This window comes from Saccopteryx bilineata, chromosome 5 (assembly GCF_036850765.1).
Source record: "Saccopteryx bilineata isolate mSacBil1 chromosome 5, mSacBil1_pri_phased_curated, whole genome shotgun sequence".
In the NCBI taxonomy this organism is placed as follows: domain Eukaryota; kingdom Metazoa; phylum Chordata; class Mammalia; order Chiroptera; family Emballonuridae; genus Saccopteryx; species Saccopteryx bilineata.
The window spans coordinates 194,959,533-194,979,968 of NC_089494.1; the positions used below are offsets into that span (position 1 = coordinate 194,959,533).

Here is a 20,436-nt window from a genome sequence, read left to right on the forward strand (position 1 = left end):
TTGAGGGCTGGTTGCTCAACAGCAAAAAAACCTACCACCTGTGCTGTCTGTTATCTTGCCCTTCCAGTTCAGTGTCATCTGTGGGATCAGCGATGCAAGTTGCTGACTGGGCTGATCCTGGCTTTGCTCTTTTTTTAAGTAATAAACTGTTTGACTCCGTTTGAGCTTGTTGTCTCCCTACTGTTGAACTTCAGATCAATGGAGTTGTGGTGCGCAGACCTATCAGCTACAGGTGAGATCCTCATGGCCTGATTGTGAATCATGCTGCCGCTTAGGAAATGCTTGATGGCTTGACAAGGGGCAAGGTGTTGTCCTAGTTTGATAACAGAAAGGTATTTCTCTTGTTTATTAGCACCCTCTATTCTCAAATAGATTCTTCTTTGATCACCTGAGCATGATACAAAACCTGTAAAATTATGATACATCTTCTTATTAACTCTAAAGATAAAAAGAGTACAACATCATTAGGGTTGTTATATGTGCTCTGATCCAAAATTTTTTCTTCTGATCCCCAGTTAAATTCACTTATCTCAACAGAGTGATATTTCTGTATAAAGAAAGAAGCTCGGAGAGGTATACATGGTGTGGAGCCTGGAGCAGTCTCCTTTCCTCCACCTATCAGCATTTCACCTCAGTTGCTAAATGTCTCTGTAACTCATTTCATTACTTGTAAAATGGAGTCAACATCCAGTAATTGTTAGAATTAAATATGATTATATATATATACATACATATATAATGTTTAGAATAGAACTGGTTTACAGTAGGTGTATAATAAGAACTAGTTATGATATTAATGAAAACAGCAGTTCTCAAACTATAAGGTTCATTGGGATCACCTCCTCACCCCTAGAGTGTCTGAGTCAGTAGGTCTAGGGTGGCAGTCTAGAAGCTGCACTTCTAATAAGTTCTCAGTTGATACTGATGCTGATATCTTATGACTACAGTTTGAGGATGACTGAGTTAGGATTTATTCGCATGAAAGTAACAGAGATGCACAATCATAGTGACTTAAAGAAAATAAGAGTTTATTTCTAGAGCTTGGGTATCCAGGGCTAGTGTCCTGCTCCTTGGAGACAGACTTTTTCTATCTTGTCACCTTGCTATTCACAGATAATTGCTTCATGCACACAGCCATAGGTGGCATACCACCATGGTTGAATTCCATTTAATAGACGAGAGGAATTGGAGAAAGAAGATAACAATGTTTCTCTATAAGGATTCAACCAAGAAATTGTACACATAGAACGTACACATAGCTAGAAGTTAAATCAAATGGGAGTATCTAGCTTCAAGCAAAGTAGAAAAATACAAATGTATTCTGTAGCCACTGACCAAGTTAATAAAGCAGGGTTCTAGCCTGACCAGGTGGTGGCACAGTGGATAGAGCATCAACCTGGGACCCTGAAGACCCAGATCAACACCCTGAGGTCACCAGCTTGAGTATGGCTCCTCTGGCTTGAATGTGGGGTCATTGACTTGAGTGTGGTATCATTGACATGATCCCATGGTTGCGGGCTTGAGCCCAAAGGTTGCTGGCTTGAGTCCAAGGTTGCTGGCTTAAACAAGGTGTCACTGTCTTGGCTGGAGCCTCTCAGTCAAGGCACATATGAAAAAGCAATCAATGAACAACTAAAGTGCCAAAAGTGTGAGTTGATGCTTCTCATCTCTCTTTACCCCTTCCTGTCTCTCTCTCAATTAAAAACAAAACAAAACAAATAAATAAAGACAGTGTTCTATTACTCAGAGACAGAAGAGAGAACATACATTAACAGAAATTTAGGAGATTTTCCACAGCTACAAACTACTTTCTACATGTGAACAATGGCAAAATAATTATCTATAGTAAGAGATTAGAAATACCCAACATCATTTCCCTTCAAATAGCTCATATTTCATTTTTAATCTTTTCTTCATTAAAAAGAGTCATTTGGTTTATTGTCAGGGGAAGCATTATCTCTGAAGAATAAAAATATTCTTTCTTAATAATTTTAATTCTCTTCAAATTTCTTCTAGAAAGGCCATCAATGGGGGAATGCAGAAGATAGAGTTTGGATGGGGAAAATCAAGGGAATTTGGAGCAAGAGGCCAGCAGGGCTAGTTAGCTAGGATGACAGAAGTAAGCTAGAATTCTAACAATTGATCCTAAGTGGGAAATATTCCAAAAGGGGGACTACAATACAGATTTTGCTTGTATGACTGAGAAAACTATTGTAAAAGGCATTTGGGGGTGCCTCACCAGCCCACCCCTTTGTCTTCATCTCAGAACTTCATGTTGCTTCCATTTAGGCTGAACGTAGTTGGTTGTCTACAGGTCTCACCATCTGACTGCCTACAGATGCTGATGTTTGGGTTAGACCACGAATCTTTCCTCTGTTGAATTACATTGCCTACTCCAAGATCTGCCCTGTCACAGTTCTCCTAACAAATCCCACTAGTCTAAAGGAGGCTCCTAGATGATTGGAACAATGGTGGAGAACACTTATCATTCTTCACTCAAGGATGGAAGTTAGCTAGCTCAAATCTCCAAAGTGGGATAATAGCTACCCACATTACAAGAAAAAACCATGAGGAAAGATTAACCAATTTTGCTATATAAAAATGAATAACTTTGGGATATTAACAAATAAATATACTTCACAGATAACCTCTTTGTACCTAATAGAGTTTTGTAAGAATTATATGAATTAGAAATAAAGGCAATTATTACAAAATTGGGAAAATTTGGGTATGAACTCTATATTAGAGAATATCACATCTATGTTAAATTTCTTGAGAAAGAGAACACTATTGTGGCTATTTAGAGAAATTCTTTGTCCTTGAACTAAATTCTGAAGTATTTAGAAGTGAAGAGTCATAATGTCATGTCTGCATCACTCTAATCATTTGGTAGTGAAGTACATATACATATATGAAACAGGCACACAGAACTAGAGAGAAAGAGATAACATAAATATGTCAAAATGTTAACCCTTGGTAGATCTATCTAGGTGAAAGGCATAATAAGGGTGCTCATGTACTAGTCTTCCAACTTTTCTGAAGGCTTGGTATCTTTTAAAATAAAAATGAGAAGGCAATGAGTTGATGCGTGTAATGCCTTATAACTATTAGCTATCAGATTGAAATCACTTTAAGGATAGGATTTTTTTTTCATATGCTCAATGTCTAAATACTGCCTTGCTCCATAGCAGGTGCTTAATATGTGTAAGGCATAAATAAATACAAAGATGAATAATTGTTCTTTTCTTCCTTCTTCCCACTATCTACGTTCCCTCACTATTCCCATTTGAAACTTGTTTCTAGGGTTAGATTAAAACATAAATTGCAGTTAAGAGTTTTCATATCAGCCCTCGTGTGTGTGTGTGTGTGTGTAAAAGTTTTCTACCCTGTCCCACCCCTTACTCCACTTAAAACCAAATAAAGTAAGAGTAGGGTTGCCAGATATAACACAGAATATTCAATTAAATTTGAATTTCTGCCAAACAATGAGTCATTTAGTAAAAGTATGTTCCAAATATTTCACAAAAAAACAAATATTGCATGGAACTTATTCTAAAAAATTATACATTGCTTATCTGCAATTCAAATGTAAAAAGGCATTCTATATTTTTATTTGTTAAATCTGGCAACTCTCATAAAAGTCATTTATTACTCCTGGTGTATATGGTTGACCCTGCCCACAAGCATGTCAAAATCGTAGATATTTGATATATTTACAAGAAAATGCTTACAGTTTTTCTGACTTTTAAACCATAGTGGAAAAAAGCTTTTATCTTTTAGCTGAATTTTTCTCTACTTGTCTCACATTTTTCCATTTTGAATATCTCATTTTTTCTCATATAACACATTTGAATTATTGCATTTTTATTTGTGGTAAAATTCATAGACAGACTATACATCAAGTCACATTAAAATGCATGAGGATGATAATTAAACTATACAGTGTTAGGTAGTATGATTAAAGAACTGCACATTTATTGTATACAGTGTCATTAATTTCAATAAATTTCTCCTAAGAAGCACTTCGTGCACATAAAAAGTATGTTTTAGCAGTAATAGAGCAAACACATCAAAATACTATTATATATATATTTAAAACTACATCTTTAAAACATGTAATTGAGCTCTCTACATGGATTGGTTTACCACTTGAAAAATGGCCCTGATTTATAATGACCTTTCAATAACATACCAGAGCAAAGCAACATGAAGCCTGTTATTTGCAGAAGCAATTGCAGAAAATCACTTTGGAACAGTAGCACCATTCCACATTACAATATGTGCATGTGTTATATTGCACCTTCCTGAGTTGAACTTTGAACACTGTAGCCACGTGAAACATGAGAACGGATGAATTCATTCCGGGCTGGGCCTTCACTGGTGGTAGTAGTAATTCTGATCATTATAGCTATCATAACTGTGCCCTTTATAGTAGCTGTACTCATCCTCATAGGCTCTGTAATTGTCCCCTCGAGGCTCCCCATTCTCACTTTCATAGACTTCATATCCATTGTCATATTCATTGGTACCCGTTTGTTCATACTCCCCCTCATACTCAGTGGTGGTGGTTTTTCCCGGTGGTGGGGTGGTGGTCCCATAGACCTCCTGTGGTGGAGTTGTAGGCTCAAACCTGCCATTATCTTGCTCTCCAGCCACTGTGGTTCCTTCTGCGTTGTCATCAGGAACGCTTTCTTCTTCCCCTTCTTCCCCATTGTCTCCACCGCTGCTGCCATTGCCATTTTCTACATCTGTGCTGTTGGTGCTGGTGCCATTTATGCCTTGCCCATTTTCATCCACTTCTGCTTCATTTTCTTCATTTTCTTCCTCTTCCTCCTCTTCTTCTTCTTCATCACTTTCTTCCTTTTTTGTAGCCTTCTTTCCTGTATCTTCTGCCTATAAGAAAAAAAAATGGAAAGACTTCAAATCTGGGCATGAAAAACATAAGGCTATCACTTCATCCAACATGGACTGCACTGACAGACTTGTTCTAGATGTAATTCTTAATTGAAGCCAATTTAACTTACAAAAATAATTGGTAGAGACTTTAAAAATTCAGAATTAGTACTTTTGTCATTGGGTTTTTATGGAGAAAAAGGTACCTGATAAATAGCCTTCTCAGAGGTAGATGCTTTCTATAGTTTTCCTACTCTCTCTGTCTTGGAATCCTCTTCCCTGAAATGTAATGGTATCTCTCATGCCCTTTTATCCATTGCTAAAATGCTTGTTCTTAGTCTTCTGTTATAATGTAAAAGTCACTGTAATAACATGAGAAGAGAATTTGCCTGGGAAAGATTTTTCTTATTTGTAAACAGGAAAATTGCATCTGCTCTTGTTTTTTTGATGAATTAAAAAGACAGTGCAGAATACTTTACATATAGTGTGAGGATAACCTTAGACTTCAGTAGAGTAATGAAATTAGACCTTGAAGGAATTATTACCTTCTTGGGAAGCTGGATTGCAGCTAGACCCACATTTCCAGTTCCAGGCGTGGTCTCTTCTCCATAGCCAGGTGTTGTAGCAGAAAGAGTGGAGTTCTCAGCCTCAGATTCTTCATCTTCATTAGACTCTTCGTTGTTTGCTTCTTCATTTGAATTCTCCTGGGAGAAATGTCCAGAGCGAGAAAAGTTATTTTAGGCAGAAGATAACTCAAGATTTGTTGGAGTTATGAACCACTGTTAGGAAAATACTTTGTATCCCTCAGCCAGCTCATCATCCAATGTTGATAATTCTGCCTCCCCTTATGCTATTTGCACTTCTAATTCTAAGAATTCAACTCAAAGTTATCACATTCTATTTACCTCACTATAGTATGTTTTAGATATTATCAATCAAAAAATATTTCTGTAATAATTTCAGCGTATCTTACTAAATAGTACCATATCACACAGAGCATAAGTTTTAAAGTCTATCAATTAAAGTCTTTTTAAATTAATTAAAACTATTTAATTTAAGTTTCATTACATTGAAATTGATTAAAATAGTTTAATTTAATAATTAAAATTAAACTCTTATTAACTACTACAACGTGTTAATAAATTAACTCTTATATTTTCTGGCAAATAAGCTGAGAACTTTATACCTATTTTTGTAATTTTTATAGCAGCCCTGTATGGTTGAATTATTGCTGTTACTCTTTAGAAAAATAAAATTGAGCTCAGAAAAGCTAAATAACTTGCTTAAGGTCTCATAGTAAGTGATGAAGCTATATCTTTCTAATTCAAGTCTTTTGTAATAAATAAACTGAGTAATAAATAAATCATGAAGTTTTTAATGGTGATCAAAATTTATATGAATTGTCCATACTACACCTAAGATATATTTTTCAAAAGCAAATTTTTTACATAAACCAACTCCATTCAAACAAATTGATAGCATGTTTTATTTACTACCAATAAAACTGAATATATATTATTTTCTTTCAAGTTTGTAAAAGGAAAAATGATATATTTAACTCAAAATCCATTTACCAGTATGTAAGAGAGTTCTGCTCCATATGCATTGTTCAGAAGAGGTCAGGAATTTGACACTCAGTCAGTTTTTCTGTGCAGTGAAGAAACTAAATACTCCAAGAAATCCTTGGTAATATACTATATTAATTGAATAAATATGTTTTTTTAAAACTTTCCTCAAATGAATGATTATAATCTTTTAACATTTTAGTCTTTTTTCTTTACTCCATATTGTTAAGTGATTGTTTGTTAATTGAGTTAATTTCACAAAATAATTTATAGCTAATATTAAAAATCAGGAATTCATGCATATAGAATTTATTTACTTTAAATTAGTCCTGGAAAATTGTATTCATTTGAATGTATTTTTAAAGATATTGTAATGTTAGGGCCCTGGCCGATTGGCTCAGTGGTAGAATGTCGGCCTGGCGTGCAGGAGTCCTGGGTTCGATTCCGACCAGGAACCACAGGAGAGGCGCCCATCTGCTTCTCCACCTCTCCCCCTCTCCTTCCTCTCTGTCTCTCTCTTCCCCTCCCGCAGCCGAGGCTCCATTGGAGCAAAGATGGCCCGGGCGCTGAGGATGGCTCTGTGGCCTCTGCCTCAGGCGCTAGAATGGCTCTGGACGCAACAGAGCGACGCCCCAGAGGGGCAGAGCATCGCCCCCTGGTGAGCATGCTGGGTGGATCCCGGTCGGGCGCATGCGGGAGTCTGTCTGACTGCCTCCCCGTTTCCAGCTTCAAAAAATGCAGAAAAAAAAAGGCAAAAAAAAAAAAAGATATTTTAATGTTAGGATTACTTTAAATAAGGATCCTACATGTTAAGACTTGAAGAACAAACAAACAAAACTCAGATTCAGCCTGTCTTATTACTAAAACAAGTGACTAAAAAAGAATATATTTGTTTCAGCAAATTTGTAAATTTCATTGTTTCAAGGAAGAAATGACTCAGGAATACTAAAGTCAATCCCAAAACAGTCTCCAAGCTAATTGTGTTAAATAGTCCACAAACACCATACTATTTATTTATTTTTTTCATGTTTATGCTTTCATCCACTAAACTAAATCATTCAGGAATAGAACTAGAAAGATCCTTAGAGTAAGAGAATATAAAAATTAGATCTTATATCCTCATTTTACAGGTGAAAAATCTGAGGTTCAATGGAATAAATAATTTGTATGAAGTCAAACAGACAACAGTTGATTAGTGGCAGGGTCATAAATATAAGCCCAAATTTCCAGTTTATAGACATCTACATTTTCTTCTACAAAACCTTTTCTTTTCTTAGATACTTTGTTTGAGGCTATCCTGCTTTAATGTTAAAAAAGAAAATGAATCAGTCTGTTGTTGATGAGTATTAGACTTCAAATATCATTGGATAGAAAAATTAGCAAGAATTTGTGCTTTTAAAAGCATAATTAACCCACTAGAATGGCTAAAATGACTGAAAGAAAAAGTGTTGGTGAAAATGTGGAATAACCAGTCTGCTTATGCTGATAGTGGGAATTTATATTGGTACATCTGCTTTGAAAGCTCTTTAGTTGCATCTACTTATGTTGAACATATGCATAGCCTTTTGACTTAGAAATTACTCTTCTAAGTAAATTGGTCAGCAGAAATGAATGCATGTGTTCACCAGATGGAATACTAGAATGTTCATAGCAGCACTCTTTGCTATAAACTAAACTTGGAAACTAAAGAACTTGCCTATAAACAAAAGAATAATAAATTGTGGTATATTCATATAATGAAATACTAACAATGAGAACAAATAATTTACAACTATAGAACAATATGGATCAATCTCTAAACCTGGAAGTATAACAGGCCACACACAATAGAGTATATGCTGTATGATTCCATATACAGGGGGTCCTCAGGTTACAATAGTCTCAACGTATGTTTCAAGTTTATGACGCTCACTCCCATAAAAACTTTAAAAAATTGGGATGTGAGTGTTTCAGCTTATGCCATTAATGGGCAAAATAGTTTGCTTACACACAGCAGAAGAATACGCAGTAAAGCAACATGAGCAAGGGAGTTGGCATCCCCTAGGGTGCTTACTTATGCCATTTTGAACTGCTAAAAGCACAAGTGTCCCATTTATGTTGCTTTGGCGACTTTTTGGCCCTTATCATGGCTTCTAAACTGTGTTAGGATAGGTAACTGACTTAGGCTAGGGTGTGTTTTGACTTAACAGCAAAATTCCGGTTACGTCACTGTCGTAGGAACAGAACTGTGTTGTAACCCGAGGACTCCTATATTTATACATATAATGTACAAAAAGTGGTAAAAACAATCTGTTAAAAGCAAAAATAGCAGTTGCCTTTGATGAGGCTGCATTAATAAATAGGATGGAGCCCAAAGCATATGTTGCTTTTTGACATGAGTGCTGGTAAACACCTAAATATTCAATTTTTGAAATTTCAAAGATCTGTAAACTTATAATAATTGTGTTATGTTTCAATAAAGGTTTTATATTTATAGAAACTAAATAGTTTAGAAGTGGAAAAATTGTATGTTAACCAAACAGAATATATGCCTAAGCATCTTCTCATATGAATACAATTCCTAGGGACTCTATTTAATTTAATGAATTTAATTGCTAATCTATTTAATTGCTAATGAATTTTTAGGAAAGAAATTGGCAGGGATTGCTTCTAGAATCTCTTTAGAATGAAAGATCCTGGGTTTATTCATCTACTTTTCCATTATCATTTTTCATGAATGGTCTCTGGAGCATTTATTACTATGAGGGTTTAAAACTAAACTACCAAATATTGACTGGGCACATATATGTATAAGAAACTAACTGTGCTACTCAGTACAAGAAGATACAGAAGAGAGTACAGCACTGTTTCTTCCTAAAGAGGAATGAAACCTATAGTATCTAAGTTTCCTGGGACATGAGGAATGCAAAGATAAGTTCTGAGAGGATCACAAATATTCAGAGGTTGTTGGTAAAATTTTGAGTGTGTGTGATTAATCACAGTCCTGAAAGTCTTATTCTTCCTTCATCCCCAACCACCATCACAAGTGAAGAACTGTTACCAAAAAGTATACAATCTAATTGGGAAATTTTGCTGGCAAGCCAGTTTTGCAATCACTGTGCAGCAAACAGCTGTAGTTAAATGAATTGCCCTAGCTTAGTTCCAGTGGTGGGATTCAGCTGGTTTGTACTGGTTCGGCAAAACTGATACCTAATTTTATGTTGAGTTTGGCAAACCAGTTATTAAAATGGCACTTGTAATCAGGGTTCTCTCTAAGGTGGGCACCTTGGCAGCCACCCAATGTGAGAATCGCAAATTTACATTCCTTACTCTTTTTTAATGTTCATCTGTGCAAAAGCGTATTCTAAGCACCCACAGTAATGTTCATTCCGTTCATAGGTGAAAAAATTTCAAGTGAGAACACCAATCAAGAAGCAATATGGAAATATCTTAAATAACAATTTATTGGGTTTTTTTCAGGTATTATTTAATATTTTTATTAATATTTTAAAACTTTTTTATAACAATCTAGTTTTGTGTAACTCTTGTATTGTTCTTATTTAAGTATTAAATGCATGAAATAATAAACTACCTTTAAGTATATCTTTTTTTATACTTAAAACAGTCATTAGGCCAGAAAACCATTTGTTAAATTATTTGAATCCCACCACCGCTTAGTTCTTGTGTAAAATTATTATTTGGGCCTGACCAGGCGATGGCTCAGTGGATAGAGCGTTGGACTGGGATGTGGAGGACCCAGGTTCGAGACCCTGAGGTCGCCAGCTTGAGTGTGGGCTCATCTGGTTTGAGCAAAAGCTCACCAGCTTAGACCCAAGGTCGCTGGCTCGAGCAAGGGGTTACTTGGTCTGCTGTAGCCACACAGTCAAGGCACATATGAGAAAGCAATCAATGAACAACTAAGGTGCCACAACGAAAACTAATGATTGATGCTACTCATCTCTCCGTTCCTGTCTGTCTGTCCCTATCTATCCCTCTCTCTGACTCTCTCTCTCTCTGTCTCTGTAAAAAAATATATTTATATTATGTGGAACTACAGGCAAAATGTTGAGGAATTTACTAGGTGGCATTTTTTTCTGGTACTGGCTTGACATTCTTGTTAGGGTCTTTTTTTAAGCTGTTAGAGTAAATTATTGTACTGGAAATGTTAGTTTTACAGTTAAAAATTTAAACTAATTATTTGTCACTTTTAAAGTTTCCACACTGTTTTGTTTTCAAGATAACATTTATTCATGATTCATATCTAACTGTCATTGTCCATCCATAAATAGCACGTATGAATACCAGATTTAGAAGGTTCTCAAACCAATGGATTGCTCTAATTGACAATCCAAGGAAATGTACCTAATTAGTTTGTTTCCTTGGGCAAGAGTGTCAGTTATAAACATGTTAGCACAATTTCCAGGATACACAGATAATTTTAGCCATGAACTACACTGATTTGCAGTATAATACTATATTGGAAGACATTTTTACATCTTGAGTATTTGCATTTCTGTAAGAACGTGAATTTTATCATCAGACAAAAGGACATGAAATTTCTATTAAAAAGAACAACTACTTTGGTAGGTCAAGAAATGCAGATGAATCACAATGACAAAGTAGGGGATATAAGATTAGCTTTCATATGCTATTCACACAGTAAATTAAGTTTTTAAGTTTAGTTATTAAAAATAAGCATTTCACTGAGTTCAGAACTATTATGGACTTATCTTTTACCATTATATTCTAGCCACTTTAATATAAATAGTAATTTCTTTCCTTTTTTATCAGAATTTATACTTCTTGCACTTAAAATATAGACACTTTTAGTTTTATGTACCACTTAGTTAACTTAAACCCAAACTGCAATAGTGTTCTAGACAGGTCATTTTTAGTTTATTGTAATTTAAATAACATTTTACTTGTCCAAAACAGAACACTGTGGACAGTTAGTAAACTGGCAATGACTGCTGAGTCCCTTCTAGGGCAAACTAGTTTTCTTTCTTTCTCTCTCTCTCTCTTTTTTAAAAAAAGATTTTATTTATTCATGAGAAGAGAAAAGGAGAGAGAGAGAGAGAGAGAGAGAGAGAGGAACAGGAAGCATCAACTCCCCATATGGACCTTGACCAGGCAAGCCCAGGATTTTGAACCAGCGACCTTAGTGTTCCAGGTCGATGCTTTATCCACTGCACCACCACAAGTTAGGTGCAAAATAGTTTTCTATTTGTTTTTGTGCTGCCTGGTTTATTACGAAAAAAGCCTGCATAAATTTTTTACCTCTTCCTCTTCATCCTCGTCTGAGCTATCACCATCTCCATTTTCTTCAGATGAGTCACTGCTCTAAAAAAAATATATATATGAATTAATACACATACAAATATATATATTTACATTTATTTACTTAGAACAGTTCTCATGCTAATGTGAGAAAGATATGAGGAGACTGGGTCTATGTAAAATGAGGTTAGAAAGAAAAAGGCATTTTTCAATGATCAAGATATGTATGAGATACTATATATATATCACCCCAAAGCACAGACAATGCGTTGGAACACTTCGTATGTAAAAACTAGAGCAATGACTAACAAAATTGCTTAATTCTGAGAGACCAAGAGAATTATCTGATCTAATTTCTTTATTTTATAGAGAAGGTATCTGAAGCCCAGAATTGTTGTGATTTCAACCAGTTCAGGGCAAATCTTGGGCTAGACATAGATCAGATTGTTTTATTTTCTTTATAAAATATGAATGAAGTGATGATTAGGCTTATTATAAAATGGCTTGTTACTCAGTGATTCTCTTAAATAATGAGGGTTTTTTTTGTAATTTTAAATTAGAACTTGATTTAAATTTGCATATAATTTTTAATATTTTTCAATCTAAAACTAATACCTAAAATTTTATATGTACAGGGATGGGCAAAAGTAGGTTTACAGTTATAATACAAATAAATAATACAAGAATAAACTGTGTTTTGTATACGCTCAACTATAAACCTACTTTTGCCAATCCCATATATTAAAGGTGATATGAGAAAAATCAATTCATTTACTCATTTAGGAGATTTTAGAGGACCATCCCTCTAAAGAGCGCAATATTAATGAGAATAAATTAGACCAAGAAATCTGTTATAAAAATGTACAAGTAGTTATAAGTTAATGAGCTTGGCCACTTTTTAAAGAAAATACAAATCTAAACTTGCTTTCAGAGCCTTTAAGACAGTAGAGAAGATGCTTTATATTTCTCCCAGTTCTAATCCAAGTTGAATTTTCCTTTTCTTCTGCAACTACTCTTAATGGCAACAGGTATACAAATGAATGCCCAATTTATGATTTTGTCATGTTCTACTTTGAAAATTTTAACTTTGATTGTGATAACTCAGTTAAGTTTCATGAGTCTTAGAAAATAAGCGGCAGAAGAAACTCCAGGTTAGAAGTCTTATTTTAGAAAACAGTATTAAGGCCCTGGCAGGTTAGAACCTGTGGTCTAGTGTCAACCCATTGTGTGAATGTCCTAGGTTTGATTCCTGGTCAGGACACACAGGCGAAGTGACCATTGCTTCTCCACCCTTCCCTCACTCCCTTCTCTCTGTCTCTCTCTCTCTCTCTCTTTTTTCTCCTCCCACAGCCAAGGTTCCATTGGAGCAAGTTGGTGAGGATGGCACTACGGCTTCACCTCAGGCACTAAAATGGCTCCAATTGCAACAGTGCAATGCCCCAGGTGGGCAGAGCATCAACCCTTGGTGGGTTTGCTGGGTGGATCCCGGTCAGGCTCATGCGGGAGTCTCTCTGCCTCCTGGCTTTTCACTTAAGAAAAATACAAAAAACAAAACAAAACTATTATAATCTAGTCCTACTCAGGGCCAACCCTGTTGGGCTCATTCCTTCCACCAGAAAGGGATTACTTGTCCTGGTGAACCAAGAATAAACTTGGGTGGAAAAGAAAATAATTAGACCTGCTCTTCCACTACCATGACCTTAATGGTTGTGCTTGCCCTAGCCTAAAGAGTAAATAAAAATAACATTATATTTAAACTATTTTTATTTGTTAGTTAAATGACATATATAAAGGACAGCATATTTATGCAGTATATTTTGCCTCAGTGAAAGTGTTTCATCACTTTTTAAGCTCTCTCACATCCAGCTTGCTTTCTACCCCAGCCAGTCTTCAATTAATATCTGCAGTAAGAACAATTTTAAAACTGCATGTAGCCCTGCCAGGATAGCTCTGTTGGTTAGAACGTTGTCTGGAAGCACAGAGGTTGGTGGTTCAATTCCTGGTCAGAGCACATACAAGAACAGATTTATGTTTCTGTCTCTCTCTCCCTTCCTCTCTCTCTAAGATCAATAAATAAAAAGAAAAATTTAAACTGTGTGTAATGTCTTGAAGCCTTGGCTTTTCTCTCTTATTTTTTCTTTTATTTATGCCTCATTACCAACTTGTCACTAAGTTCAACAGATATTTTCAAAAGTGTTTTATATGCATAATTTTTTTATCATTACTTCTTCTAATTTTTATCATTGTAACTATGTTCAACCTCCAAATATACATTCCAGGCATTGTACTGAGAATGAGGGTCATAGCAGGAGAGGAGGTTGGAAATGTGGACATTTTTTCTGTCTCAAGCACTCTGGTAGCTGAGATTAGCTTAGTGAAAGAAACGTAAGATGAAGTTCCTGTCCTCTAAGAGTTCACACACTAATCAAATATCACTTGAATCATAAAATAGTAATTTCTTCAATTAAAAATACTTAAGATGTGACCTAATTTGTACTTCTATTTCTGTAACCACACAGATAGATAAACTATGGGACATAACTTTGTAATCAATGAAACGTATTTCATACAAGCTGGTATTTTAGAAATAATTATACATAAACAGATTTGTTTAAATAAAACATAAATTTCAAAGCCAATACAGCTGAATCCATTTTGGGGGGACAGTCTGGACATTAAAAACTTAATAGACTTAAGAGAATAAATAATAAAGAGCTATAAAATATATATAAGTAGACACATAAGGGGAAAAGTCTTGGAAATTAAATTTTGCAAAACAAGAATATATTATAAATATAGTTAGACTGTTAGATCTGGAGATATGTTTTATTGGATTCTCTTTTAAAACAACTATCTCACAAATTCTCAATTAGTTGAGATGGACCTATTTGTATATAATTTGTGGGACTGTATATTGAAGATCTACTTAAAAATCTATAAACTTTGAGTCTATCAAGAAAAAAGAAAACATCGTCTAATATTTTACAATGGACATTTTAATTGGATCACACACATATTTCTAGGTGAGATGTCTTTAAGTACTTGATATTTTAGAAGAGTTGAGGAGCTAGTCAGAAAGTTAAATCTATTATCATTTCTATTTTATTTAAGAAAGAAAACAAAAGAAACTTTCAAATGAGCAATGTTTATTTATGGGCTTGAGGTGAACCAAAAAATGGAAGACAATTCTGAAAACCCACAGTTCTTGTATCATTTGTGTTCATATTTTTTTAGCCACACACATTTCCCATAATTATTATGCTGCTAGAAATACTTTAAAATTATCATTTCCTATCATTGTATGAGTTAGAGATGGGTTAGCCCAACATATGGTAATTTGCTATGCCAAGCCACTGTGCTGAGGAATCGTTGTCAGCATCTTGACTGCTTTTAGTGTCTCAGGAGTCCTTAGTCAAATGGTGCATAATTGGTGCTCTGAACCCAAACTGTGTAAGAATAAAAATAGTGCAATCCTGGTTTGTTGTATATTTATAACCAATACCACACCCTCATTTTCAAAAGCCCTCTTCACAGGTAAACCAGTAAAAACAGAAACTCTTGTTTTTAGTTTAGTTACAGTCCTTTTTGTTTTCAAATTTTAAGAATGTTTTGTTTGCCTGACCTGTGGTGGCACAGTGGATAAAGCATTGACCTGGAATGCTGAGGTTGCCAGTTCGAAACCCCAGGCTTGTCAGGTCAAGGCACACATGAGAAACAACAACTACAAGTTAATGCTTCCCTCTCCCACCTCACAGCTTTTCTCTCTCTCCTTTCTGTAAAACCAATAAATAAAATTTTTTTAAAATAATTTTTAAAAAAAGAACATTTTGTTTTTCTCATGAGCATTTTAATTCACTTCATGAATTTCTCTCTTTACTCTGCAGTTCATAAGCCAATGTAATAATTATGCTCCAATGTGTAACATCTTTGTTGCTCTAATGATCTACACAGGTCAAAGGTTCAAAAAATCTTGAACAATTACCATTACTAAGAATTTCTTTTAAATAGCCTCTCCTATTTATAAAGTTAATTTTTTCCTACCAAATAAAGGACTCCACAAATATTAGATGTAAAATAACTATATGACAGTATTGAATCAACTATAACACAACGTTTAGCTGCCTTAACATTGACTTAATTGTCAGCAACTGATAAACTTGTCTACTTTGTCAGTGAGTTAGTCAATATTCTTTTTTTATAATAAATAAATTTTTATTAATTTTAATGGGGCAATATTCTTGAAATTCAATGTTTCAAGGTGTTTGCTTTTATTTTATCATTCTAGACTGGGCCTCAAATGATTCTACTCTGTGTTTGTGTGTGTTTCTGCTTTAAAAGAGAACTAAGAATAAATTACATTTTATTGCATTAAAAAACTTTTTGTTAAGTGATCTTTCTGGATGAATTTCAGTGAGAGTTGAATTTAGCAAAAGTTTATTCTCTTTCAATGGTAATGGGTAAAAAGAAAAATTAATTTTTATACTTACTTGAACTGGAAATCGTTTTAGAGGCGGATAAAAGTAGGCATGCTTGTAAAGATAATACCGTGGCCTGTACTTAAAGACCTGCATAAACAAAATAAATGGTATGTTCATGTTTAATGTGCAAATACATCTAGAGTAAGTGTATTAGGCCAAGGAAGTATACTAAAATTAATTACCCCATTTTCTTCAGAATCCTCTGCCTTGGCTCTTCGGTGAAAAGTTTTCATCTGTTTAAAAGAATATTTAGTTATTACATATCCTTTCTTTGACATAAACTGATAAAAATGGGAATAAATATAGGTTTTTTAGTAAAAAACTTACTGAGAAAGCACAGGCCATACCCAAGATGCTGAGCAAAATTAAAGCAGTCTTCATTTTGGTGATTGCTTCTGGAATTAATGAAGTAGTAATGTTAATAAATATTAAACTTAAAAGAGTAATTTTTCTGCTTATATTAGATGATGGAGTATTGAATTTGCTTTTATTTCTGTTCAATTATAGTTTTGAGTGATTAATACCAAATTTCTGCTTTTTTTAAAAAAGATGTTTCTTTTATTTAAGTGATAGCAGACTTATTTTAGCCTGACCAGGTGGTAGTACTGTGGATAGATCATCAGCCTGAGATACTGAAGACCCAAGTTCGAAGCCCCGAGGTCACCGGCTTAAGCGCATGATTATAGACAAGACCCCATGGTCTTCAGCTTGAGCCCAAAGGTCACTGGCTTGAGCAAGGGGTCACCGGCTCGGCTGGAGCCTCCTGGTCAAGGCACATTTGAGGAAGCAATCAATGAAAAACTAAGGTGCTGCACTATGAGTTAATGCTTCTCATCTTTTTCCATTTCTTTCTGTCCTTCTTTTTCTTTCTCTGTCTCTCAATATTGCTAAAAAGAAGAAGCAGAAGGAGGAGGAGGAGGAGGAGGAGAAGGAGGAGGAGGAGGAGGAGGAGGAGACTGACTTTACTCACTTTAACTAATCTCAACTCTATATTTGGTCTTAACCTATCAGCTATCATCTGTCACTAGAAGAACATTTCATCACTGCAAAGGGCTCGAATACTTAGCATACTTCACATTAAGGCTAGGTGGCCTCCCAATATTATTGACATAGGAACATCAGCTAAGTGAACTGAATTGTTAGTATGGTTATGGGACCTGTTTGTTTATAGTTTAAAACTAGGCCAAAATTGAATTCATTTAAATGATTGCTTTTATGCCAATGATCACACAAGCGTTTCTAGTTTCTGTGTAGCTTTTGAACTATAAGGTCATTTGTAAAATGAAAACTAGGCAGCATTTTCCTATAAATATCTTAGAATACTTGGTTTATTTTTTAATGTGCGTGAAATGAATCATAATATGTGAGACACTATTCTCATAGCATTTTGCACCAACAGCCGTGTCTAAGGATAATTCTATTGGAAGAGTTTATCAGAGTTTCATCTTGAGATATCAGGGGCAAATTTCCTCAAATTAGGTTTGTCTCCAGCTCCATTTAAGCTTTCCATCACTAGTGTGAGAGACTGTCATGGAGTGAATCAGGGGCTCTCCGGAGTCAGGGAGGAATGGAAGATGCAGCTCTCCCAGTGGGAATAGTTTCTGAACAGTCTTGGGTTTTGTCACCATGCAGACATCTCAGTTCCACATAGATTCCTCATATGTAAAAGGAGAGAGTGAGTGAAATCCTATCTAACTTTTATTATATTTGATAAGACCCAATTTAATAGAAGTTGTATAAACTTAGCTGACAGCCTTCTAACACCTTTCCACCTGCACTGACACATACATTTAACTGTGAGGGCTTTCTCAGAGTGACAGCTTTGCCTACATTTTAGAGACATTGTGTAGTGGGGATGGTGATTTTCCCATAAGCACACCAGGAAAAGTAATATTTAAAATGCATAAAGCCCATGTATATATTGTACCCTGAAAATTGAGTTTGCATTTTAACATCATTAACCAAGATTTATTGTATCCTTACTAAGTAGCTGACACTAAAATAAATATAACATAAGGTAAGACTCAAGGCCTAGAGAAGATGACTTGTGTCCACAGTCACACACTATTTGTGGCAGAGTGGCTCTTCTGATTTCAATGCCTAAACATTTCCTCACAGTCCTTCCTACTTTAGTAAAGTTCTTGATGGTCACACTGGGATAAAGAGGCTTTTCCCCTGAATGGGGCTCATCTGCTTAAGAAGCTATTGTTGTTCTTGGGGTGCTCTGAATAATACTTTGAACTTTGCCACCTGTAATCAAGCCCACCCACAAACAGGATGATTGTTGCTCTGTAGTTTTATGGAAAAGAGTTGGAATATTTATAATGTTTTAAAGAGCTATAAACTTAAAAACATGAAACTCTAGAGTTTTTATTATAAATTTCTCATAACAACCATAATATCGACTAGATGAAAACATAGCAGAGGTAATTTAAAAAGAACCAAGTGATTTAGGTAAGCAGTAATTTGCTGCCTACATAAATCTCATTTTATTTACTTTGTGATTTAGCAAAAGCAAAGACCTCGATATCGACCATAATAACCCAGACAATTTAAATATTCTTAAAGGATAGCTGTGCAACTCTAATTAGAAGTTTTTATGGAGAAAAGTGTGATAAACTACCAATATTATATATTTATTTCTCTCGTACTACACATTTTCCATACTGATTTCAGAGCTATAGGATAATAAATAACACTTTAAAACTAAATGTGTAGCATATTAAAAAGTATATAATTGAAACACAAATTAGGCATAATTTATGGAGAGATCTGTATACATCAAGACAGATATGCAAATGCAAAGTAATATTTTCACTCAAGTTATATTAAATGCCTCAGAATGAGGAAATAAACAGTTATCTATGAGATGCAGAGATAGAAAGTAGAAAGCATAGTTTTCTAGTTTATGTGCATAATACTAAGAACTTACATGCATAGGATAATAAGTTTAGCCTTTTGGAAAAAAATCTGAAAGTGAGGTACAAGTTTAATGGTAAGCAAGTATTAAACTACATAGCTGTTCCATACAGTGCAATAATATCAATATTTAAATAAAAAATGTAAAGCCACCTCCAGGGACATATAATATGGAGTATTTGATTTTAAGATAATGAAGTTGTCATATTAAATCTTACCCGTTTGCAGTCCTGGAAAGAGGAGGCAGGCTCCCAGGAGTGAGTGACACAGATTGAATATTTCCTCTGCTCTCACTCACTCATTCACTTGCTCTTGCTGGCTATAAACTCCTCTTTGCCGTCCAACAGCCAATCACTGTCATAGTCAAGGTGATGTCAGAATGTGGATTCTCACCAGAAAACCCCCAAACATCAACACTTTTTTCAAGACACCAGCTCAGTTACATAAACATGAAACATAGTTCTAGTGCCAAAAAGTTTGCATTGTGGAATTTAATTGAAGGTTTAGAAGAAGATGAATAGTTAGAGTTCTGAATATATATTATATCCTGGATTTGAATTAAAATAAATAGAAAAAGATTTAACCATTTAAAAATGTCATAATTCTACCAAATGTTTACTATTTTGAAAGGGAGAACTTAATATTCTCTAATACAGTCTTACATTATGAGTTTAGTAAAAATAAAAAACTAAATAATGAGCTGAAGAATAAGTAATATTTAATATCAATAATCTTATATTTTTCCTGAAATATGCTTCAGTGCTTCATAAGTTAAAATTAATACAGTTAAATGTTAAGATTTGTAAGATATATGTTCTAAAATCTATCACTGAGTATAAAAGTTAAAACTTTTGAGGATTATGTTATTGGCAGGAAGGTTTCATTTTTTTGTTTTTTAAAATAAACCTCTTTAGATTACTTATTTTATATTATCTCTTCTTGTAGAATTGATATCATCTCACTTTATTTTCTTGGGCTTCTGTATACCTCTTTTCTGTTCTTTTTTGTATTTAATTTTTTCTTTATTCATATAAAAAAGTAGGATTAGAGCTGGCAAGTGTGATCTGTTGTAATTGAAATAATTTATAAAAACCAAACACAAAAGTGACTGATTGCTAATCTAAAGTGCTATTATTTTTAATTTGCAAAGGGAAATTTAGCTTAATAGCTTACATATTCTCCTTATCCAGTAATTTTATTCTTCTCCCTGTAATTTTATTCTACCTGAGAAACCAAAAATCAATAAATATTATTTTTAAGTGCATACCAGTCACCTGGTTAGATGTGTCACTGAAAGGGGACCAGGATAAGGTGAGTCTGTCCCA

At 34.5% G+C, this 20,436-nt stretch overlaps 1 protein-coding gene across 1 annotated transcript; it reads right to left on the reverse strand.

Annotated features, from left to right (window-relative positions):
- Window positions 1–3,935: 3,935 nt before the first annotated feature.
- IBSP (integrin binding sialoprotein) lies at window positions 3,936–19,395 on the reverse strand. Its single transcript, XM_066280699.1, has 7 exons — window positions 19,330–19,395; window positions 16,520–16,587; window positions 16,375–16,425; window positions 16,202–16,279; window positions 11,715–11,777; window positions 5,439–5,597; window positions 3,936–4,893 (listed from the first exon to the last, which is right to left on the reverse strand). Exons 2-7 carry the CDS (start codon window positions 16,571–16,573, stop codon window positions 4,375–4,377), a joined length of 924 nt encoding a protein of 307 aa, XP_066136796.1. The 5' UTR covers window positions 16,574–16,587; window positions 19,330–19,395; the 3' UTR covers window positions 3,936–4,374.
- Between the last annotated feature and the right edge of the window lie 1,041 nt (window positions 19,396–20,436).